The sequence below is a fragment of the Rhinoderma darwinii genome, chromosome 1 (genome assembly GCF_050947455.1).
Source record: "Rhinoderma darwinii isolate aRhiDar2 chromosome 1, aRhiDar2.hap1, whole genome shotgun sequence".
In the NCBI taxonomy this organism is placed as follows: Eukaryota; Metazoa; Chordata; class Amphibia; order Anura; family Rhinodermatidae; genus Rhinoderma; species Rhinoderma darwinii.
The window spans coordinates 79704810-79730893 of NC_134687.1; the positions used below are offsets into that span (position 1 = coordinate 79704810).

Consider the following 26084-nt stretch of genomic DNA (forward strand, 5'->3'; position numbering starts at 1 on the left):
TCAAGTGTACTGAGACTTAATAGACATCACTGCCAACCAGGACGTGATGTCTATTCAGAATCCTGACACTTCGCTAACGTTTGTGTGTCATTTACAGCACAGCAAGCGTAATCTCGCGAGATTACGCTGTAAATGACAGCCCAGCGTGATCTCGATGTGCTGTGCTGTAAATGACACACAAATGTTACCGAAGTGTCAAGATTCTGAATAGACATCACGTCCTGGCTGGAAGCAATGTTTATTAAGTCTCAGTACACTTCAGTAATGTTAGTGTGTGTGTATGTGACACGTAGGGTTCGTGGACCCACTGGGCCGTACCATCTTGGCGGTAAGGCAGCTGGCCAACAGGACGCAGGTAAAAGTCTATAGATCGTATAGGGTACCTGTGGTAGCTCGGACAGTAGCAAGGCAGGCTAGGCAGGAATTTGGCAGCAGGTGGACGTCAGGCGTAGAGAAGCAGGTCAGGCGTGGTATACAGCACAGCACGACTACAGCTCAGCACGGCACTAGATCAGGATACAAGTATAGGATACAGGAACAGGAACACTGGGAGCAGTAAACACTAGGGGATCATATGCAAGACAGACTAGGAATACACAACAAAGCTCAGGCGTGGGAGGATGGGCTGGAACCTTCTTATAGCCCAGGGTACTCTGGACCAATTAGCTCAATTCCAAATATGCTTGCGCTCTGGCTTCTCAAGTCTGGACTGAGCTCGTGACCGCGGCCTGGTGGTCACTGTGGAGCAGGAAGGCCGTATGTGCAAACATCTTGATGGAAGGGCGTCGACTGGATGGAAGGAGTTTGTGGTCAGCCACCACGGATGTTACAGTATCCACCATCTTACGCCCACTCCTCTTGGGACCAGAACGAGAGAGAAACCTCTTAATGAGGGTAGGAGCATTGAGATTCTCCTCTGGCTCCCAGGACCTCTCTTCTGGACCAAACCCCTTCCAATCTACTTAATAAAAGGTTCTTGCTCTTACTTTTTTAATGTACAAGATCTCCTTAACCTCTAAGGTGTCTGAAGGACCGCTGGAGGAAACCACACAGCTTGGAGTTTTGGTAAAGAGGTTCAGAACCACTGGCTTCAGGAGAGAAACATGGAAGGAGTTGGGGATCTTGAGGGTAGGAGGCATCCGAAGCTTGTAGGCGACAGGGTTGATCTGCTGCAGGACCTCGAAGGGACTGAGGAACCTGGCAGCAAATTTGTACGACGGCACCCTCAGTCGAATATTCCTGGAGGACAGCCGGATCTTCATGCCAGGAAGAAACTGAGGGGATTCTCTTCTCCTTGTGTCCGCCTTCCGCTTCATGCGGTCGACCGCCAGCAGGATGGAGGATCGAGTCTGCTGCCAGATCTGCAGAAAGTCCCCAAAGGCCGTGTCAGAAGCTGGCACCTCGGACGTAACAGGGACCGAGAGAGGAATTTGTGGGTGCTGGCTATAGAAAATTAGGAACGGTGCCGTCTGTGTGGACTCGCTGGTATGATTGATGTAAGATAACTCAGCCCATGGAAGCAACTGCACCCAGTCATCATGCTGTTTGCAGATGAAGTGGCATAGATATTTCTCCAAGATCTGATTGATCCTCTCGACCTGACCATTGGACTGAGGATGGTAGGCCGAAGAAAAGTCCAACTTTATACCCAGGAGTCCACAGAGGGCTCTCCAGAACCTCGAGGTGAACTGATCAGACACAATATGCTGCGGCAAGCGGTGCAGGCGGAAGATGTGTTGGATGAACAGCTTGGCCAGCAGAGGAGCAGAAGGAAGACCGGTCAGAGGTACGAAGTGGGCCATCTTAGAAAAACGGTCCACTACCACCCAGACAGTGCTGCATCCGGCAGAGAGAGGCAGGTCTGTAATAAAGTCCATAGCTATATGCTGCAAGGGGGCATTGGGCACAGGCAATGGCTGGAGCAGACCAGCAGGTCTGGAGTGAGCGACCTTGTTGGCTACACATACTGAACATGAAGAAACAAAGTCCATAATGTCCTTGGGCAGCGTGGGCCACCAGAAATGATGAGAAATCTGATCCCGAGTCTTACGGGTCCCCGCGTGTTACCTGCCAGTCTAGAGGAGTGTCCCCAGCGGAGGATTCTTCCACGGTCGGCCAGGACCCACAAAAGTCCTCCCTGGAGGAATGTCCCCAACTTGCAGGGGATTGACAGAGACAATGCAAGACGGATCAATGATGTTCTGTGGAATCTCCATGGTGTCTTCTGTCTTGAAAGACCAGGACACGTCATCGGCCCTCACATTCTTGTTGGCCGGGCGATAATGGAGCTCAAACTGGAATCTGGTAAAGAACAGTGACCATCTGGCCTGACGTGGGTTCAGCCGTTGGGCCGTCTGAAGATAGGTAAGGTTCTTATGGTCCGTAAAAATCATGATGGGATGAGCTGCGTCCTCTAGTAGATGTCTCCACTGCTCCAGAGCCAATTTGATGGCCAGTAACTCCCGATCCCCAATCAAGTAGTTGCGTTCTGCGGAAGAGAAGAGCTTAGAAATATATCCACATACCATTGACTTGCCCTTGGAGCCTCTCTGGAACAGGAGTGCACCAGCACCGACAGAGGATGCATCCACCTCCAATGAGAACTGTAGAGAGACATCTGGATGATGAAGGATAGAGGCTGACGTGAAGGCACTCTTCAGGATATTGAATGCAGACTCTGCCTCAGGAGTCCACACCTTGGCGCTCATGCCCTTCTTAATGAGTTTAGAGATAGGAGAAGTCAGTGAGGAGAAGTTTGGAATAAACTGTCTGTAAAAATTGGCGAATCCCAGAAAGCGCTGTATGGCCCTCAGGCCTTGAGGGCGAGGCCATTCCAGAACAGACCTTACCTTTTCAGGATCCATCTCGAGACCCCGATTCGAGACGATATAGCCCAGGAAGGGTAGAGCATCTTTTTCAAACACGCACTTTTCCAACTTAGCGTACAGACGATTCTCCCTTAACCGCAGCAAAACTTGACGGACCTGTCTCTGATGAGTCACAGGATCTGGAGAAAAAATCAAGATATCATCAAGGTAGACTACTACATAAACATAGATCAAGTCTCGGAAAATGTCATTAACAAACTCCTGGAAGACCGCGGGAGCATTACACAGGCCGAAGGGCATTACTAGATATTCATAGTGTCCATCACGGGTGTTAAATGCAGTCTTCCATTCATCACCCTGGTCGAATCCGGACTAGGTTGTAAGCCCCACGCAGGTCTAGTTTGGAAAAAATCTTGGCACCTCGTATACGATCAAATAGTTCTGAGATCAGCGATCTGGTTGAGACCTCGGTAGTCAATACAAGGACGAAGAGAAACATCCTTCTTTTTGACGAAGAAGAACCAGGCTCCGGGGAGGAAGACTCCTGTATGAAGCCCCTCTCCAAGTTCTCTTTCACATAGGCGGACATGGACAGAGTCTCTAACAAGGAGAGAGGATATACCCTACCACGGGGAAGGGATGCACCAGGAGTCAGCTCGATAGGGCAGTCATACGCCCGGTGTGGAGGCAATGTCTCTGCCTCTCTCTTGCTGAAGACGTCCGAAAATGCAGCATAATGACCCGGCAATCCTGCCAATGACCGAGGCAGCGAAGGCTGAGCCGAATGAATCTCTTACCTAAGGTTGCCTCTCCTAGCAACCCTTGGCTTTGGGATTTTTGGGGACACAGGCGCACAAGATGGCCACCGAGGCCGCAATATAGACAGAGTCCCGAAGTGCGTCTGCGTTGTCTTTCCTGGATGGATAGTTTACACTGGTCCATCATCATAGACTCCTTAGGAGGATCGACATCTGAGGACAGCAGGGGTTGCTGCAAAGTAGGGACCAGACTAGGAAGGCCTCCCTCCCGACGAACCTCTTGGAGGCGTTCTCGGATCCGCATATCAATCCAGGCGGACAGAAGGATGAGGTCATCCAGGGTAGAAGGCAGGTCTCGAGCGGTTTGTTCGTCCTTAATTTTAGGAGACAGTCCATGCCAGAATGCAGCCACCAGGGCCTCATTGTTCGATAACAGTTCTCCCGCCAGGGTGCGGAAGCGGATGGCGTACTCGCTCACGGAGGTGTCTCCTTGGCGTAGGTTAATCAAGGAAGCTGCTGCAGATGGGACTCGTCCAGGCTCCTCAAACACCATGCGAAAAGTCACGGGTCTTTGGTCCTTGTCTCTCCCAGATAGGGTTCGCCCATGCAAGATCCTTGCCAGTGAGGAGAGAGATGATGAAGGCGACCCTTGCGCCGTCAGATGAAAATGTCCTGGTATACAGGCTGAAGTGGATCTGGCACTGGTTCAAAAATCCACGACAGGTACCTGCGTCTCCATCATAGCGGTCCGGAAGTGGCAAAGAAAAACGCGGGTCGACACTGCCAAGAGGTGTAGTCTGAGGATCAACCCTGCCAGGAGGTGTAGTAGGAGGAACGGCAGCTCGTGCCTCCTGCCGACGTGCCAGAATGTTCAAAGCCTGGAGGAGTTGGTCCTGTCGAGACCGGAGGTCTAGCATATCCGCCCGCATCTCTTGTGACGTTGTCATGGTCTTGGATGTACCAGCGGGGTCCATGGCCTGAGCTTACTGTCACGTAGGGTTTGTGGACCCATTGGGCCGTACCGTCTTGGCGGTAAGGCAGCTGGCCAACAGGACGCAGGTAAAAGTCTATAGTTCGTATAGGGTACCTGTTGCAGCTCGGACAGTAGCAAGAAGCAGGACAGGCGTGGTATAAAGCACAGCACGACTACAGCTCAGCACGGCACTAGATCAGGATACAAGTATAGGATACAGGAACAGGAACACTGGGAGCAGGAAACACTAGGGGTCTATATGCAAGATAGACTAGGAATACACAACAAAGCTCAGGCGTGGGAGGATGGGCTGGAACCTTCTTATAGCCCAGGGTACTCTGGACCAATTAGCTCAATCACAAACATGCTTGCGCTCTGGCTACTCAAGTCTGGACTGAGCACGTGACCGCAACCTGGTGGTCACTGTGGAGCAGGACGGCCGTATGTGCAAACATCTCTTGAGAGAAGGGCGTCGACTGGATGGAAGGAGTTTGTGGTCAGCGACCACGGACTTTACAGTATGTGACTGCACATCATGATCTAATAAGATCACTATATGCCGTGTAAATGAATGGAGAGAAGTGTGTGACGCTGATTGGTCGCTGATTGGTCAGCGTCATACACTTCTCTCCACAACACAAAACACGCCCAGTTGATCATTAAGAAAGTCATTAACATAAAGCTAAAATAGGTCATAACTCCGTTAAAAATTATAGTTTTTATAAATAAAAAACACTGCTGTAATCTACATTACAGCGCCAATCACATAATTTACAATATAGGGAACTTATAATGTGGTGACAGAGCCTCTTTATACATAGTATTGTCTTTAAGTATTTTATTTAGCGTTACTTTGCTTTAAGACAATGTTTTGTCTGATTTCTCAATAAGAAAATGTATTCTGAAATGGTATAGAAACAATACATAGTATTTTTATTATATACTGAACATAAGTTAAATTGCACTGCCTATAACTTCTGTAAATAAAAGGTTACTTTAAGACAGTTTTATAATAATTATTTTGCTTTGTTTTCGCATCATTAATATCCATTACAATAATGTACAGTGTGTTCATGCAGTGTTCTTATTTCATATCTCATAACATTTATATTATAATTGCATAATTTCCAACCTATAAATTTTGAATGGAGAACATAAAATTTATATTATCACCTAATAAATTGCTGCATTTTACTTTGCGAAATCTTACAAAATTATAAAGAAATATAGCTAAAATGATGAAAAGCAGACACATCATCAATGATTATATGACAGTGGATGCATCAATCAGGAATGGCAGCTGTTCTGCAGTCAATTAGTCCCTATAAAGGCTATGAAGCAAATCAACCACTTGAATTTGGTATTAGCCAACACCTTTAAATATATAATCACTGTGTTTATTTCACATCTAAAACAATCATTTCGAAAATACAATTACAAAAAGTTGCCATTAAAAGGAGAATGCTTTTCGAAAATGCCGTCATACACTTTTGGACCACAAATTATACATCTGTTATCCTGCTGGTCCTGGTTTCAATGTAGTTTTCTATTTCAGTTTTTTATACTTTACCAACAGCTTTTTGCGATAGCTTAACGCTTTCTATTTTTATATATTTGTAGTATCATTTATTGGTTACCTTATTTTGTTTTCAATAAAATGCATATATCTAATGTTCCTGTAGTAAAATTTTGCTACCAGCTAAATTAGTTTTACATATGCATTATCTTATGTTATCCTGACCATTTTGAAACTATAGGATCTACATTTCCAAATCTCTGGATTTTCTTGGACTATTGGACATTTTTAATCACACTACAACTGCAAACTGCAATTCTCTGCAGGGTTGTGAGTTACCCAAAGTCCTTCTCAGGTTATTTTCTGGAGTTTAAAATTCTTCCCAACTCTTCCTGCTGCTAATTTAATGCTCTCAGTGTCTTATCCTTGATCCTAATCTTCAAACTGCTATTAGTCCCGGACCGAACACAGTGCAGGGAGCCGGGCTCCTAGCATCGTACTTATGTACGATGCTAGGAGTCCCTGCTTCTCCGTGGAACTACTGTCTCGTACTGAAAACATGATTACATTACGGGACAGTTGTCCTGCAGAGAGGCAGGGACTCTTAGCATCGTACATAACTATGATGCTAGGAGCCCGGCTCCCTGCACTGTGTTCGGTCCGGTACTTGCGGCCGAAATACGTCCGTCAAATACGGACGTAATTAGTGTGTGTGCACATACCCTTACAAGGAAGTAACATGTATTTTCTCCTGCAGTTCTCATTTTACAACACATTGTGAATGTTTTTATTTTATGATAACATAAAATTAATTTTAGTATGGCTGATGAATAAAGACATTAACCCAAAAAAACAAAACAAAAAGACAAAATAAACAGTAAACAAATGCTGACAGAATTAAGCCTGAGACTCAAAATAAATGAAAAATAGTTGCACATTCATTATTCTTGGTTGCAATTCCCCTAATCTTTCCCCAAGGTTACAAATGAGCATCCTTAATGGTTTGTGATCCTTCTTTTACTTTTCTATTATCACCGTAATTATGTTCACCTAGCAACGCTGCACAAAGCAGTCAAGAGAAAATACACAGTAATGTTTAGGGACAGAATGAGTTTATCATGTTTTCAAACTGCAAACAAAGGAAGGATGTACAATTTAAAATGTTCACTACTTAACGCAATTTTATACATTACTATTCATAAATTACGTTAGAAAACATTAAACAAGCAAACGATGAGATAAAAACAGGTTTTTATAAGACATTTAAAATAAAAAGTTATTTTCTATACTTCGGAAATGTCAAGCAGCAACTCTTTACCTTGACAATATTGCCTGAGGGACCATATACCATGGTTTTGTAGCTTCAGTGAGCAGTGCTCCAGTAAGGGCAAAGCCACACGCGGCGGAATTGCTCTTGAATTCCGCTGCGGACACTCCGCAGCGTTAATCCGCAGCGGAGCCATTTCTCCATTGCCTTCCACTTCTTTTTAGTAGGCTTCGTTTAGACGAGGCTGAAATTCCGCTGCGGAGCATAGGCTGCGGTGCGGAATTTGGTGTCCTCAGCATACAATGGATGTTGCGGACCAGTGGCGGACTGGTTGCGGACTCATTGCGGAAGTTCTCCATTGACTTCAATGGAGATTCTAAATTCCGCAATGAAGTCCGCAGCTGTCATGCACATGTTATGTGTGCTGCGGATGCGTCTTGCTTTTTTGACATGACATTTCTTCATTCTGGCTGGACCTATGTATTTCTAGGTCTACAGCCAGACTGAGGAAGTCAATGGGGCTCCCGTAATTACGGGAGCGTTGCTAGGAGACGTCAGTAAATAGTCACTGTCCAGGGTGCTGAAAGAGTTAAGCGATCGGCAGTAACTGTTTCTGCACCCTGGACAGTGACTACCGATCCCAATATACAGCAACCTGTAAAAAAAATAGAAGTTCATACTTACCGAGAACTCCCTGCTTCTGTCTCCAGTCCGGCTTCCCAGGATGACGTTTCAGTCTAAGTGACGGCTGCAGCCAATCACAGGCTGCAGCGGTCACATGGACTGCCGCGTCATCCAGGGAGGTCGGGCTGGATGCCGAAAGAGGGACAACGGCCGGTAAGTATGAAATTTGTTTACTTTCACTAGGGAAAGTGCTGTCCCTTCTCTCTATCCTGCACTGATAGAGAGAAGGGAAGCACTTTTACCGCAGTCCGCAGCAGCTAGTCCGCATCAATTTACTGCACATTTTGGGCAGATCCGCCGCAGAATCTGCAACGCAGATTCTGTGCGGCATTGATGCGGACAGCTGCGGAAGAAATACGCCACGTGTGGGCATGCCCTAACTTTGGTGGCTTAGCTGAACTAATGGTCTGTGCACAGGACCATATTTGGGATCTATGTGGTATGGAGTCCAAATACAGAGGTAACACATTCTTATAAAGTGTGAAATATCTGGCGTATATCTTTTTGGCGCACTGTATTGTGGTCAGTAATGTACATGGTCATGTGAATGAGTTCTAATATTTTTTGTTATGACTGCTGGACTTACATAGCAGTGAATTATAGGTGGAATTTCAAGCAAGGCTCCAACATTGTTGCCTAAAAACTATTTTTGTTAGCCCAAGGTTTTCAATATTAATTTTATGTTATGTTGGTGCAATAATGTTACATTCCTGGACAACTTGAGCTAAAGAATACATGCTCTGGCTCTGTTCACACTTACCATTTTTCCATTCTGCCAGTCTGCTGCCCTATTTGTGCCATCAGAAATACTGGACTCTCGCGAGATCACACTGTGCTTTGAGTAGGTCCCACAGAAACTTTACCGAAGTGTCGGGAGTGTGAATAGACATCGCATTCTGGCTGGAGGCGATGTCTATTCACTCTCAAGACACTTCGGCAAAGTAAGTGACAGCACAGCGTGGTCTCGCGAGATCACGCTGTGCTTTGAGTACAGTTAAACATGAATGAAGAGAAGTGTATGACTCTGATTGGTCAGCGTCATACACTTCTCTTTACGACACCCTCTTGGTAAAATGTTAAAAAAACGCCCAGTTGTCTATTAAGAAACGAATTAGCATAAATCTAAAATTGTTTATAACTTGCTAAAAAATTATCGTTTTTCAAAAATAAAAATCACTGTTAGCTACATTACAGTGCCGATCCGATTATGTAGGTGATAGGGCACTTATGTTCTGGTGACAGAGCCTCTTTAATGACCAAGCTATTTTTTATGTTTTTACATTGTCTCATTCAAATTTGCGTCAACATAGCTGTATAAGGTCTTGTTTTTTGCGGGACAAGTTGTAATTTTTAATAGCACCATTTTGGGGTACATAGAATTTATTGATTAACTTTTATTAACTTTTTTGGGGGGGATAGAAAAAAACAGCAATTTTGCCACACTTTTTTGCGTCCTAAATGTATGCCGTTTACCGTGTGGTGTAAATAATACAATATCTTTATTCAGCGGGTTGTTGCGATTGCATTGATGTGAAATTTATGTAAATTTTGTATGTTTTACTACTTTTACACAGTAAAAACACTTTTTTTTCAAAATTATTTGTCTCCATATTTGAAGAGCCTTAATGTAATGTCGAGGTAGGGAGACAGACAGGTGAGCCCTAATCTACCCGCCACTCAGTACCTGCCTACTTGTCCTAAGCGACGGCGTACAACTAGGCGACGGTCCCTACGCTAAATAAGTGCACAACAGAAAAACAGACAAGGGTACACAGAAGCTAAGGGAAATGGGGCAGTTGCCCATGGCAACACCGTGAACAACCAGAGTAGTGAACGAGCCGAGTCAAACTAGGAGTGTACGAGGTACCAAACGCAGAGCAGGAGCGTAGCCAGTGAAGCCAGGGTCAATGTGAAGCAGAGGTCAATAGTACTAGCAGGAACAGCAGAGCCAGGAAACAAGACAGAATCACTGGCAAAGGAGAGCAGGAAATGAAGGTATAAATAGACCGAGGGCGGGTGCTAGCTCCGTCTGGCCAGGCTGTGATAGGTTCTCCCACTCCTCAGCTTACCAGCCAGAGTGGTAGCAGATTGAGTCACTCTATCAGACCTAGGAGCAGATGCAGATTGATTAACCACGGGCATCGACACAGAAGCTGTGTCTGGCAGATCCTTTACACTTAACGTTTTTATTTTTTCGTCCGATGTAGTTGTATGAGGACTTTTTTTTGTGCGGGACGACTTGTAGTTTTATTGGTACCATTTTGGAGTAGATGCAACTTTTTATCACTTTTTATCACATTTTGTTTTTAGGCGGGATTCAAAGAAAACAGCAATTTTTTCATTGTTTTTTATTTTATTTTTTACGATGTTCACCGTGTGGATTAAATGATGTTATAACTTTATAGTTGGGGTCGTTACAGACGCGGTGATCCCAAATATGTGTAACATTTTACCTTATTTTGTTTTTTAATAATAACGTAGCTTGTAAGGGGAAAAGGTGGGGTTTTCATTTTTTTTTCTTTTTTTTTTTAACTTTATTAAACTTTTTTTTCACTTTTTTACTAGTCCCACTAGGGGACTTCACTATGCGATCCTCCAATCGCATTTATAATACACTGCAATGCTTTTGTATTGCAGTTTATTAGTGTCTGTCCGTTTAAAACGGATGGGCATGACCTAGCAGGCATACACTACAGGCAGACCTGGGGGCCTTTATTAGGCCCCCCTGGCTGCCATAGAAGACGTCGGCACTCTGCAATTACACGCCGGGTGCCGGTGGGGTGAGAGAGGGAGCTCCCTCCCTCTTTCCAAAACCACTCAGATGCAGTGCTCACTATTGAGCGCCGCATCTGAGGGGTTAAACGGGTTAGATCGATACTGATATTGATCTCCCCATTAGAGCAGGGATGCCCCCAGCCCTCTGGTAGCTGAGACAGAGAGATTTAACGGCTCCCTGCTCTGTTTATTTATTCCCATGCAAGACCGTAAAAAGGCTATAAAGCCCGTTAGTGGCCGCCATAAAAACACTATGGTGCGGTCACTAACGGGTTAAATATCTTTACTTAAACAATGGCGCAGCTAGCGGGCCTGGCGTAGCATGCATTTTGGGTGCTTGACGGCACCAACCGGTCACTCTTTCTTGGCCGAGGTATTTTTAGATACAAGGATAGGGCAATGGTATGAATCTTTGCCACAGGTGAAGGAAAGCCTTGCTACAATATTGTTTTTTTATTTTTAATGTAGTGAAATGCCATGTTTTAATATTATTACTATATATTATAAATTTCTATTTATTTCTATAGTATCAGCCATAAAATTAAATTTGTATTTTCAGCTGAACAATTTTTTTTATGTAGGAAGTGTAAAAGGCCTGATATAATAGTGGATTTCACTTGCTTGTATCACCCACCATTGCTATCTCCATTATATTCAGGGTCACTAGGGTTATGCCTAGTTCCCTTACATTTTCCCTATACTAACGTTAATCTACTTGCTTTGATGCTACGTAAGCGTATAAGACCGTACAGTAATACAATTGTATAGTAAATAAAGGGTAATATTTATTACTGACAATAATCAGACTTACACATAATACACCAAACACAGAACACAGTAACTGATCACAGTATAGTATCAGTATACCCCAATACATATAACAAGTTAATATATACTGAGTATACTCACACTATACGTAGTACAGTATAAACACGGTATCACAATCCTACATTATATCACCACCCACTTACCTAAACATACATATGAATACAGTTACGTTACAATACAATACACATGCTCACTGTTTCTGTCCCACTTCCTCCTAGCGATAACTATCCCTGTACACTAAGGGTTAATAAGGAAGCAAGGGTTACTAGGGACAGCAAGGGTTACTTAGGGACAGCAAGGGTTAACAGCGACAGCAAGGGTTAACAGGGACTGCAAGCGTTAACACAGGTATGGGTATGTGCAGGTAATGAGGGGGTTGCAGGAAAGGGTAACTTAGGGAACCAGGGGTATGGGAATGTGCATGTAGGGTGCAGGTAATGTGGGGGTTGCAGGAAAGGATTACTGGGGAGATATTAGCTAGAAGATACTTAGCGCTCGTTGTCCAGGGGATTGTTGGTGGAGTGGAGTCCCTTGGTGGAGCTGGGGAGCAGGAAGCAAGGGAGGCTGAGTGTGGGACAGTTGACCCGCTTATACCTTGTCCGTGCACATCTGTGTGACATCACATGCTCATGCACGTGCAAGGGTGGAGGGCATGGGCTTATGGCTCCCTCATGGAATCTCATTACCTGGCGAGGGGGGAGCAAGCAGTTGGAACTTCCTGGAAATACAGGATTTGTTCTTATGGCTTTCACCCCCACCCAGGGTGTCTCATTACCTGGTGAGGGGGAAGGAAGGGCAGGCAGTGTGAATGCATTAGATGTGTCCAATGTCTTCTCCCTTTCTCTCTACACCTTTCTGGAGGGACATATATATATATACCCAATCATACACACAAAATGTAAAATAATCAAACATACAAAAATATTCCCCCCAAACCATAGGTACATGTACATATAGAGATTCCTGCTCAAACAGCATCTCTCACCACTCCTCCATAAACACCTGCAAGGTACACATGTAAATGGGGTGACTACAGGCTGTAACTAAATGCCCACCTACACACTCACTCACTGTGGGACAGGCATGTCCTCACTGAGTATGCCTATGTTGCAGACACATATCTACACCTAGAATGTTTATATGTACACCTTGAAAGTTTTTGTATGACCCATTGATTCATATTACATTACACACACACACACATATATATATATATATACATAAACCCGATGATTACTGGTCGCAGGACTGTATTGGTATTATGTCCTTAGTCCAAGTTCATTCTTTTACGCCTGACCTGGTTTACTTGGTCGGCAAGTCCTTTCACCCATCAGTACTATCACAGGGTGGATGAGCAGGTTAAAGGCCAAAATTGCTTTGGGGTTGTACCCAAACAGGCTCTCCCACCAGGACACCTCTTAGTCTCTTTTCAGGGAATGGGATGGAGGCTCGATTCTCAGACTCTTTAAGCTTCTCCACGATGTCCTCTTCCTCACTGAACTCAGGATTATCTGGAGTCTTACAGGAGCAACTGGGCAGATATCGAGCCTCTACTCAGGGGTGACTGGAGTTCTTCCGTTCTGCTACATCGATACCTGTGACAATACAAAAAGGTTGCAGGAAAGGGTAACTTAGGGAACCAGGGGTATGGGAATGTGCAGGTAGGGGTGAAGGTAATGTGGGGCTTTCAGGAAACGGTTACTGGGGAGGTATTAGCTAGAAGATACTTAGCGCTCGTTGTCCAGGGGATCGTTGGTGGAGTGGAGTCCATTGGTGGAGCTGGGGAGTAGGAAACAAGGGAGGCTGAGTGTGGGACAGTTGACCCGCTTATACCTTGTCCGTGCACATCTGTGTGACATCACATACTCATGCACATGCAAGGGTGGAGGGCATGGGCTTATGGCTCCCTCATGGAATCTCATTACCTGGCTGGAGGGCAAGCAGTTGGAACTTCCTGCTTCCCGGAAATACAGGATTTGTTCTTATGGCTTTCACCCCCCCCCCCCAGGGTGTCTCATTACCTGGTGAGGGGGATGGAAGGGCAGGCAGTGTGAATGCATTGGATGTGTCCAATGTCTTCTCCCTTTTTCTCTACACCTTTCTGGAGGGACAAATATATATATATATATATATATATATATATATATATATATATATAGACTCACATGTACATAGATATAAATAAATAAAACACCTCCCTTTACAGGAAGGTATTATATATTTTCTCCATCATGACTCAATAAGGAAACACATCATGATGTGCTTCACATGGGAATGCAGGTAGAACTTACTGAGAAACAATGGAGGAAAATTATTAAGACTGGCGTTTCATACACCAGCCTTAAAAAGAAACAAGGTGGAGTAAGATGCAACTAATTTAATAAATTTGTCGCATCTTCGGCTGACCGTGCGAAACTAAGTGAAATTTACCTGGCCCATAAGTAAAAAAATTTGTGGTTTTTCAGCCGTTTGTGATTTTTCTACCCCAGAAAACTAGCATAGAAAAGTTGTAAAATTCCTCCCAGTATTCTTTTTCAAGCATGCATCTATGATTCTAAATTTCAAAGAGAAAAAAATTAGCTGTATTTTAAAAAAGTGAATTGAAAATTTACATGTCACCAGGTTCTTTAAATGAAATCACATCTTTAAAAAAATGAAAAGGTTGTTAGTAGGTGAACATAAGACATTTTGTGTTTTGACTTATTCAAATTTAGTTTAAGTAGTGAAAATACTGCATGTTTATAGTGTGAGACTTTATTAAAAGCTGTGTACACCTTTGAAATAGTTTATATATATATATATATATATATATATATATATATATATACTGACAAAAAGCAGCGGCACTCACCACAGGACAAAGTAAAAGGATGCCGAGCAAGTAGTCCTGATCCAAAGACTGTATAAATATTTAAAGATGATCTTCATGCTTGAAAAAGGTCCTGAAACGTTGCACTGTCTGATGTTGGCTGAATAAAACCACATATTGTCACATTCTCTATTGGAGTTCTGAAAGATCTTATTTAGGTTTAGTTCCAGTTCTGGGTGTATGTGCAGCATAGGTTCCCACCTCATAGAGGTCACCTTCATGCCCACATGAGCGCCCCCATGCATGCTGTCGCCGCTAGCAGCCGCTACGGCTGCTATAGCGGTAGCGATGCCACTGGGAGAAGAAGCGCCCGGGCCCGGCGACTCAGCAGGGGAAGGGAGCCAGCACATGTCGCACACCCCTAAGGCCGGCCCTGATGTAGACAGTTCTGGCGATTATGTGAGTATATGTGGTTGTAGACTTAGGGATTAGTGTCATGTATGATCTCGGCACACCTTCAACTTTTATTTTTAGGAAGTGTTGTGCATCTTAGGATCTGCTTAGGTCAGACTTTTAGCCATAAACATGACTTGATGCAAAATTGCATGAAGGTTCCCATAAGTGTAAAGTGCTGGGTGGCATTTTCAAAATGTACAATTTTTAATTTAACATTCAGGTCTTATTTGTATCTCTAAAGTGTGAATATAATCACAGCAGCGAAAGGATTCAGTTGATTATCAATCAAAAGCATTTCAATTTTAGCAAAAGATACACCTTAAATTTAGCTTGAATGTGAGAACTTAGTGGATTTCATCTGAAATCCAGCTCTTTTGATATACTTACGTTACCTCTTCTGATTGTTATATCCTGCAATGTTTAAGAGTGTTGTATTTAGACAACTGGAAAGTCTTTAAATAAAAATCTTAATTATTCTAGAAATTACCAGAAATAAAATTTCTCACAATCTATAATCAATATGCTATTAAATCACTGTCACTTTTTATTGCATGACGAGAAATATTGATTAATAACAATTTGTTTAATTATTGAATATTGGTGAAAGTTGTTTTAATTCATCAGCTTCTTTGTCATGAAATCTGCTCTAATGAAACATCGTAAAGAATTGTAGAATATATTTACAGCATTTTAATACTTGCACAAAAACTAGATGATACCAAGCAAAAATATTCAAAACAAGCAATGACATGTTATTGTTTTTAGGCCTCATCCACATCTGCGTTGGATGCTGCAGATCCGGCCGAGATTAGTGCATGCTGCGCTTTTGTCTCTGCTCTGCCGGAGGCAGGACCTAATAGGCTGCCTGTCAGTGTGACACTGACTGTTCTAATGCGAAGCACTACGTAGGTAGTGCAATGTATCAGAATAGCAATCAGACAGTTGGACCTAGTTAGACTGAAAAAAAAACTTTGTAAAAAAATTTACAAATATGCTGTAAGTAATAAAATAAAATAAAAAAAATTGCCCTAGAAAAAAAAACCTATACATAATTAGTATTGCTGCGTCTGTAATGGCCTGAACTATAAAAAATATTATGTTATTTATCCCGGCATAAAAAGAAAACCTAACCTTGCCTCCCAATTAAAATAAAAAGTGACCAAAATGTCGCATGTATACAAAAAAAAAAAAAAAAAAAGAGGCTTATCCCATAAAAAACAAACAATCTTATAGCTCCGTAGATGGAAAAGTTATGGCTCTCAGAATACTGTGACCCAAAAACATGTTTTTTTAAGTAAAATGTTTTATTGTGTACAAGTAGTAAAACATATAAAAACTATATAATTTTGGAATAGCCATAATCATACTGACCAGCAGAATAAAGTTAACATGTAATTTATACAGAACAGTGAACACCACATTAACACAAACTACCAAACTATAAAGGAATTGTTTTTTTTTAATCAAAAAGTTGTATGTATCCCAAAATGGTACCAATAAAAGCTAGAGCTTGTCCCACAAAAAACAGCCCTCATACCACTATGTCTATGAAAAAATAAAATAATTTATGGCTTCCATAATTCGGGAAAGAAAAAATATGCAGGTGTGTAGGCCCAAGGGGAACATTTCTTCTGTTTCAAGAGGCGATTATCAAAGTTCTAATACTTGGGAACCAGGAAAGGGAGGACTCAAAATATCGGCTGAAAGCGAGGGTACCCATATTATAACAGGACGGCACTTTCCCAGCAAAAATCCCCAAACTGCAAAGGTGCGGATTGCGGACCAAAAGGGGGATAAGAAAGGACATCATTTATCAGTGTCACACTTGACTGTGCATAAAAGTGTAACAAACATCCATGGATAATTGTATTCTCTTTTTTACCTCATTATATACCACCTTATTATGCCCTGATGAACTCTGCCCAGCTTATCTATACCCCCACATTATAAATTGAAGTACCAGTAAAATTCCAAACAAAACTACTAAGAACAATTTATGCTCCAAAAGCCAAATGGCGCTATCCTTTCTCAGCCCTACAGCGTGCCCAAACAGCAGTTTACTTTCACATATATGGCATCACCAAACCCGGCAGAACCCTTTTAACAATTTTTGGGGTGTGTGTCTCCAGTGGCACAAGATGGGCACAACATTTTCCACTGAAATGGCATATCTGGGGAAAATTGCAATATTTACTTTGTACCATTCACAGTGCATTCATTTTTGGAAAAGACCTGTGGGTGAAAATGCTCACTACCCCTTAATAAATGCCTTGAGGGGTGTAGTTTCCAAAATGAGGTCACTTCTCAAGGGTTTATAATTCACTGTTTTCTACGATGTATATTTACTTGTGCTCCCACAAGGTATAGGAAATTGTAATTCACTGAAGTGATGAATGAGTAAAACGTATAAATTTTATTTCATAACTCTCTAAAAACAGGGGTACAGTCACCACTGTGAAAAGCCCCACCGTGTGCATTAAAAGCGTATTAAACACATACTCCAATTCCTGGTTCATTTGTGAACCCTCTCTAACTGGGTATACTTGAAAGATACAAATATGGGATCAGCATTTCAACATTGGTGTAGCAGTGGATTAGACCCTAAAACACACCAGAGCCTGCAGTTACCGCTCCTAAATCACCTGGTGCTAGGGTGAACAACAGTGCCACTGTCACCTACGCTATGATCCCTATGTCAGCCATGCGTGCACGCTTCCGTGTTCTACAGCAGAATATCTGCTAATGAATGAATATCGCTGGCACCTTAGCCAGAATGACCAAGTTACAGACCCCTGATGAAATATATGTATAGAAACGCGTAGGGTCAGGTTAGTGAGGGATCATAGCGTAGGTGACAGTGGCACTGTTGTTCACCCTAGCACCAGGTGATTTAGGAGCGGTAACTGCAGGCTCCGGTGTGTTTTAGGGTCTAATCCACTGCTACACCAATGTTGAAACGCTGATCCCATATTTGTATCTTTCAAGTATACCCAGTTAGAGAGGGTTCACAAATGAACCAGGAATTGGAGTATGTGTTTAATAAGTTTTTAATGCACACGGTGGGGCTTTTCACAGTGGTGACTGTACCCCTGTTTTTAGAGAGTTATGAAATAAAATTTATACGTTTTACTCATTCATCACTTCAGTGAATTACACTTCTCAAGGGTTTCTTTTATTATTTCACATCAGAGCCTCGGCAATTGTGAACCAATACTTTGTAAGTCGCCAAATTAGGCCTCAAATTTGCATGGTACTCGTTCAGCCCTATGATATGTCCTGGCAAAGGTTAGGGCCACATGAAGGGTGTTTCTAAAACTGGGAAACAGCATAATAATTAAAGTGTTGTCTTTTCACGGTGGCACAAGCTGGGCATGACATATTGGAAGCTGAAATTACATACCTATGGAAAAATTGACATTTTCACTCTGCAACATCCACTGCACACTAATTTCTGGAAAACACATGTGGGGTTAATATGCAAAACTAAGCTCTTAAGTGAATGCATTGAGGGTTGTAGTTTCAAAAATAAGGTGCCTTCTGTGGCGCTTTCACTGTTTTAGTCCTACACAGACTTTGCATTGAGACATGGCGCCTAGAAATCAATCCAGCAAAATCTGTACTCCAAAAGCTAAATAACATTCCTTCCCTTCTGAGCCCTACCGTGTGCCAATACACCAGATATGGGGTATTGTTGTACTCTGAACGAATTTACAAATTTAGGGGTGAATCTTCCCCTTTATTTCTTGTGAAAATGAAAAATTGTTATCTTAAACTACATCTTATTGGAAAATAATTTAATTTCTAATTTTCACGGTCCTATTCTATTAATTTCAGCAAAAACCTGTGGGGTCAAAAAGCTCACTATACCACTAGATGAATTCCTTGTGGGTGTAGTTTTCCAAATGGAGCCATTTATGTGGGGTTTCCACTGTACTTGTACCTCAGGGGCTTTGCAAATGCGAGATTGTGCCGAGAAATCAATCCAGCAAAATCTGTGCACGAAAAGACAAATGTTGGGGTTCTTTTTCTCCTTTTTTGAGAAAATTAAATTTGATTTGAGGAAGCCTACAATCACTGCAGATCTGTGGTTAGATCTTTGGAACAACCTCCCTGCCGAGTTCCTTCAAAAACTGTGTGCAATTGTACCTAGAAGAATGGATGCTGTTTTGAAGGCAAAGGGTGGTCACACCAAATATTGATTTGATTTAGATTTCTCTTCTGTTCATTCACTTTGCATTTTGTTTATTGATAAACAAACAACTATTAACACTTCTATTTTTGAAAGCATTCTTACTTTGCAGCATGTTTCCACAACTGCCTAAAACTTCTGCACAGTACTGTATATATATATATATATATATATATATATATACATACATATATATACATATACAGTATACATATATATATATATATACACATATATATATGTGTATATATATTATATATATATATATATATATATATATATATATATATATATATATATATATATACATATATATATATATATAGTGGAAGAGAAAAGCAGCACTTCATGACTGTATAGGTTGGTGCTATGCGAACCTGACCTTAATCCAAAACGGTCCTATAGACATGTGAAGAAATGATCGCAGCACTCCAATAGGTTGATGTCAAACAGAAATGTGGTTTATTGTTCCATGTTTCAAAGGATAAGCTACGTTTCAGTCCTCTCACAGGACCTTTTTCAAGCTGAAGTGACATGTGAAAAGCAGGGTTTTTATACCCATGTGCAAACAAAGCATAATCAACAGTGATTAACATACAAGCATGTAAATAAGGCCAACATTTGGCTAATACAAATGTAAAAAACTGCACAGCACCATATAACAATGTACAAACAGTTATTGCATAAAGTGTATATAAAAATTCTGTGTTACAAAACAGTGTATTTTATCCATTATACTAACATTGAACAAGTATATGTATTAGTGAAGGGGGGGGGGGAGTTACGAGCCACTCGTCAGTCGCGGAGCCTCAGCCCAGAAAGTGCTGTTTCAATTAAAATCTACAATCCTCCAGTGTCTGCAATAGTCAACAGAGCATGCACTAACATCACGTTGTGCATATTAGACATGGAGCTTGTCTGATACACTACATTGTAGATGTTGGTGTCCAGATAATAACCCGGTCTGCTAAGTTCTTTTTTATACTATGGACTATAGTAGATTTAAGTACCAAGTGAGACATATAATGTCAATGACCATTCTAAGCTGAACGTGCCTGCTCTCATCAGATCGCAGAAATTACACAGCTTAAGGCCTCGCTAGTACCAGTATGCGAGACTGTCTGGGAATCCGTCGTGCGGTTGACTTTGACATTTTCCCTTGAAAAAATAAATTTTACTTACAATTCATATGTTGCTTGAGTGATGTCAAGAGCTGAGGATTCGTAACTCTCACTACGGGACGAACTTGTTTCTGATTGGCTGCTGTAGACTTTTGTCATGGCAACCTGGGACGCCGTCCGCTGATTGCATGTTTGCCCTTCCTTGCACAACGTGATGTTAGTGCATGCTCTGTTGACTATTGCAGACACTGGAGGATTGTAGATTTTAATTGAAACAGCACTTGCACAATTTGGTCTGAGGCTCCGCGACTGGTGAGTGGCTCGCAACTCCCCCCCCCCTTCACTAATACGTATACTTGTTCAATGTTAGTGTAATGGATTAAATACACGGCTTTGTAACACAGAATTTTTATATACACTTTATGCAATAACTGTTTGTACAATGTTGGCCTTATTTACATGCTTGTATGTTAATCACTACTGATTATGCTTTGTTTGCACATGGGTATAAAAACCCTGCTTTTCACATGTCACTTCAGCTTGAAAAAGGTCCTGTGAGAGGACTGAAACGTAGCTTATCCTTTGAAACAAGGTACAGTAAACCACATTTTTGTTTGACATCAACCTATTGGAGTGCTGCGATCATTTCTTCACACACACACACACACACACACACACACACACACACACACACACACACACACACACGCACACACACACACACACACACACAATGAGAAAAAGTATAAAGCAGCACAGCGACAGGTTGAGGCTAGGAACCCTTGTTAATGTGATCCCCAAAAAAAATTAAGAGGCAGCACTCCAAGGAAATTGGTGAAAAAAAGTTGTGTGTTTATACACCCCAGGCAGGCAATGATTCGTTCCGTCTCTATGTGATCTTAAAGAGGCTCTATCACCAGATTCTCAAACCCCTATCTCCTATTGCATGTGATCGGCGCTGCAATGTAGATAACAGCAACATTTTTTTTTATTTTTTTAAACGTTCATTTTTGGCCAAGTTATGAGCTATTTTATATTGATGCAAATGAGCTTTGAAATGGACAACTGGGCGTTTTTTTTTCGTTATGTCCAACTGGGCGTGTAATTGTGTTTTTAACTGGGCGTGTTAGGCTGACCCGTCCACAGAGTTTAAGGCAGCACAGAGTATTTCAGGAGCCGCGTTCTGCTCTCGTAGGTAAACGGGGTAGCAGCACTGCGAAGACCGCACAGAGAATTCATGGTCAGGATAGAACGTAGCAGCTAGATGAGGCGAACACACCCAGCTGCTAAGTGAGACACAGCAGGGCGCGCTTCCAACACAACCGTGCTGTTAGCTATACAGCTGACGGCTGTCAGCCGTGCAGTAGGATCTTGTGCGGGGTGGTGACTTGCCAATCATGTGAAGGTGCTATTGAGGACAGGAGTGGAGGAGAGGTAACAGACTGAGAGCTACGTAATGGTAAGAGCAGAGTTCACAGCAGCACAGAATATTTCAGGAGAGGAGCGTGCAGATGTTGAGGAGTGTATGATGCTGACTGGTCACTGATTGGTCAGCGTCATACACGTAAACACGCCCAGTTAAAAACACAATACACGCCCAGTTGGACATAACGAAAAAAAAACGCCCAGTTGTCCATTTCAAAGCTCATTTGCATAAATATAAAATAGCTCATAACTTGGCCAAAAATGAACATTTTAAAAAAAACAAAACGTTGCTGTTATCTACATTGCAGCACCGATCACATGCAATAGGAGATAGGGGTTTGAGAATCTGGAGACAGAGAGAAAGAAAGAAAGAAAGAAAGAAAGAAAGAAAGAAAGAAAGAAAGAAAGAAAGAAAGAAAGAAAGAAAGAAAGAAAGAAAGAAAGATAGAAAGAAAGATAGAAAATAATAATTTAGGAAGGAAAGTCAGGACGCAATGAAACTTTTTCTTTTAAAAACAATATTTTCAATTTAATTGTTTAGTAAAGGCAATATCACATAATACTTTAATATTTATTTCATTTGTGGGATAAAAGTATACATCCAAAAATATTGAATGGAAAATTGTGCTTTAAAACAGTACAGTCTTTATCACACGGGATTGTATTGTTTTTCCAAGTAAATGTCCTGCAAATTAGCTTGCATATGCGGTGTATAGATCTTTTTTTTCCAGATTCCTGCAACACAGAGACATGTGCTTCACTTCATACAGCAAAAGCACCCATGTATTTCTCCTTTAGATAACACTAGACTGATCATCCAGGTCTGGCTGAATTTTTTCATGTCCACTTCTATGCAGGATTCTTTCAAAGGTCACATAAGAACTTCAAGGCAGTATTGTATTCCCTCATACCCTGGAAGATGCTCTACAGGCCAGTAAACTGTTCAAAATACCACAACGATATCTGGGCAGAACCGTGAAGCAAATGTGAAGTAGCAAAAGGCTATTCTGGTGTGAGAAAACACATAGTTCCTTCAGCTCCACAAACAGATGCTGCTACTGGATTGGCATGTGGAACTAGCTCCTGCTGGAGAAAGGTAGAGTTTTCCATTAGGACAAACACACAGCTCATAGACAGTCTGTCGAGGGCCTGCTGAGCTTGATGACGAAGGTGTAAAAGAACCTTGCGGTAAATTTGCTAGTCTGATGCGGTCTGCATCTAAAAATATCTGTTGAAAAAAAAGAAAATCATTATATTCTCATAAACATGATATATATATTTTCAGTAGCAAAGACTACATATTTATCATAGGCGCCTAATTTGACGCTCTTAATTCGAAGTGTTGACACAAATCCTTTTCAATTATATTTAAAGAGACTGTTATTAAATACAGATTACATGGTAACCTACTTGCTCATGATAGGGAAGTGCTTCCTCAAGAACTAATAGTACCTATCTGGAGATTTAATTTCAGGATCTTATGGCTACAGTTCAATTAAATGTTATATACATAAATGTGCCTTATTTTATAAAAAATTTTAATAGAAGTATTATATAAGTTCTAAAAATATATACAATATATTATATTTTGCTCTAGGTCCTCACTTCCCAAATCCCGCATCATACAGATGTGTGCACCTTTACCTTGAATTTGGTTAAAGACTATGTGCACCTTGAAATCTTTTAAGTGTTTGGTGCAACTTTCTAAATACTTTTTATTAAAAAACATTTTTACTTTTTGAGATACAGCTGCTCTGTATACAGAGCAGCTGTATCTTGCACTGAATTCTGTATCCGTCAGGTCAGTGGAACTGATGGGTTCAGTATCAGCGGGTCCTGCATGTCTCTGACCAAGGGATATTAAATCACTATGAACTATTTGTCTGCAATTTTTTTTACTCAAGAGCCTAGCTATAAGATCTTTCTTTTCAACAAAGGACACCTTTATGTATTTAGCAAATCTCAAAAAAAGCTATTTTAAAGCCTTACATTAGACTGGCATAATATATATATTTGTTTCTAAAATTGTGTTGAAGCACGGAGGTGGAATAGCATGGCATCAAAAATAAGTATAGAACTTGCATTTCTGCATTGGTAAATGTGGCCCATTTTGTTGAAATTGGATTTAGAAGAGAATCCTGAATTAAAGCCCTTATTTAACTTCTACATAGTATTACAATCTTAGGCTACATTTACACGATAGTGAAAAATGGACATGTGACAGCTGTTTTTTTAACAGTGGAATTCTGCTCTTGATGGAGCCTCTGGTGTCACAGTCCATATGTGGACAGTGACGTCAGGAGCTCCCTCCAGGAGCGGAATACCCGACCAGAGAGTCAACAATGCTCTGACTGGGGATTCCGCTTCTAGAGGGAGCTTTAATGGTGTTATCTACAGGATGGGGTGTGTGTGGCTATCTACAGGAGGTGCGGCACTATCTACAGGGGGGTGGCGATATCTAAAGGGGGATGTGTTGCGCTATCTTCAGGGGGATGTGTGGCGCCATCTAAATGGGCACTGTGGCACTATATGGGCACTATTTATAGGGGACACTATAGCAACTATCCACATGGGCACTGTGTGTAGCACTATCTACATGGGCACTGTGGAACTATCTATGTGGGCACTGGCACTTTGTATGTGGTCACGAAGGCACTGTCTGCGGTGGGCACTGTGGCACTATCTACAGGCACATTGCTGCTCTATCTACATGGGCACTTTGGTGTTTTTAGGAGGTTAGGACAAACAAAACCCTGACAAATTAAATCCATCCGTTTGTTTTTTTGATGGCCATGAAAAACAGATGGCTATCGGATGACAAACAGCCATTAAAAATGGTTCGACGGACTCTAAATGGATTAAAATTTCGAGAAAGTTGACGAGTTTTGAATGGCAATTTTTTTTAACTGTCGAGTGAATATAGCCAAACTATTCTTTAAAAACAAAGGATTGCTAAAAAATAAAAAACCCCAATGTGTGGTTTTACATGAGATGTAGTACATCAGAAAAGTTTTTGAATGTGTTGCTGACCTCTCCATCTGTGGACTGTAAATGAAGCTCTTTTCTACAGCTGGCTCTAAATTCTCCTGCTACAGCACTGATTTGTACTCCTTTTGGTGCTTCCATTGTTAATGATCTTGTTGGAGATTCAAGTCTGAAAATTAGGAAAAAATAAAAAAGAAACAAAAACATTTAAACATTGTTCATTATTAGGGCGGGTTCACACATAGCGGAATTTCACTTAAATTCCGCTGCGGACACTCCGCAGCGTTAATCCGCAGCGGAGCCGTTTCTCCATTGACTTTCACTTTAATTTAGCAGTGTTCGTTTACACGATGCGTACAATTCCGCTGCGGAGCATAGGCTGCGGAGCGGAATTTGGTGTCCGCAGCATGCTCTGTCTGTTGCGGAGCAGTGGCGGACTGGTTGCGGACTCATGGCGGAATTTCTCCATTGACTTCAATGGAGAGTCAAAATTCCGCAATGAAGTCCGCAGATCTTATGTGTGCTGCGGAGCGTATTGTTTTTACTACCATGACATTTCTTCATTCTGGCTGGACCTATGTATTTCTAGGTCTACAGCCAGACTGAGGAAGTCAATGGGGCTCCCGTAATGACGGGAGCGTTGCTAGGAGACGTCTGTAAATAGTCACTGTCCAGGGTGCTGAAAGAGTTACGCGATCGGCAGTAACTGTTTCTGCACCCGGGACAGTGACTACCGATCTCAATATACAGCAACCTGTAAAAAAAATAGAAGTTCATACTTACCGAGAACTCCCTGCTTCTGTCTCCAGTCCGGCCTCCCAGGATGACGTTTCAGTGTAAGTGACGGCTGCAGCCAATCACAGGCCAAGCACAGGCTGCAGCGGTCACATGGACTGGAGCGTCATCCAGGGAGGTCGGGCCGGATGCCGAAAGAGGGACGCGTCACCAAGACAACGGGCGGTAAGTATGAATTTCTTTGACTTTCACTAGGGAAAGTGCTGTCCCTTCTCTCTATCCTGCACTGAATAGGGAGAAGAGAAGCACTTTTCCTGCAGTCCGCAGCGGCCAGTCCGCATCAATTTTCTGCACATTTTGTGCAGATCCGCTGCAGAATCTGCAACGCAGATTCTGTGCGCCATTGATGCGGACAGTTGCGGAGGAATTCCGCCATGTGTGGTCATGCCCTTATTATATCAAAATTTTAACTCAACAGCTCAAATTTCAATGTCACTCTCATAACCTCATAAACTAACCCCTCCCTTACCTTCTAGAGGAGAATAAAAATACATAAATGAATAGATTTTGAAACATGAAAGCAAATCTTCCAGGGGCCAATGATTTGTCTGTTCTTTTCCAGGTAACAACAGATAGAAATCTAGCATGTATTGCTATTTCCCTTGTAGCGACAAAATATAATAATTATTAATTAACCAATTTTGTTTGATAGAATTCTCTAATACCCTCATCATT

The 26084-nt window shown here is 42.0% G+C and overlaps 1 protein-coding gene across 2 annotated transcripts in view; it reads right to left on the reverse strand.

Annotated features, from left to right (window-relative positions):
• Positions 1-22181: 22181 nt before the first annotated feature.
• The window catches only part of SGCZ (sarcoglycan zeta), a 982319-nt gene continuing 978416 nt past the window's right edge, over positions 22182-26084 (reverse strand). For both annotated transcript variants that reach the window (XM_075860071.1, XM_075860061.1), the window contains 2 exons: positions 24660-24783; positions 22182-22857 (listed from right to left, as the gene is read on the reverse strand). In XM_075860071.1, the coding sequence (XP_075716186.1) occupies positions 22663-22857; positions 24660-24783 (319 nt within the window). In that variant the 3' untranslated portion in view covers positions 22182-22662. The remainder of the gene's footprint in view (positions 22858-24659; positions 24784-26084) is intronic.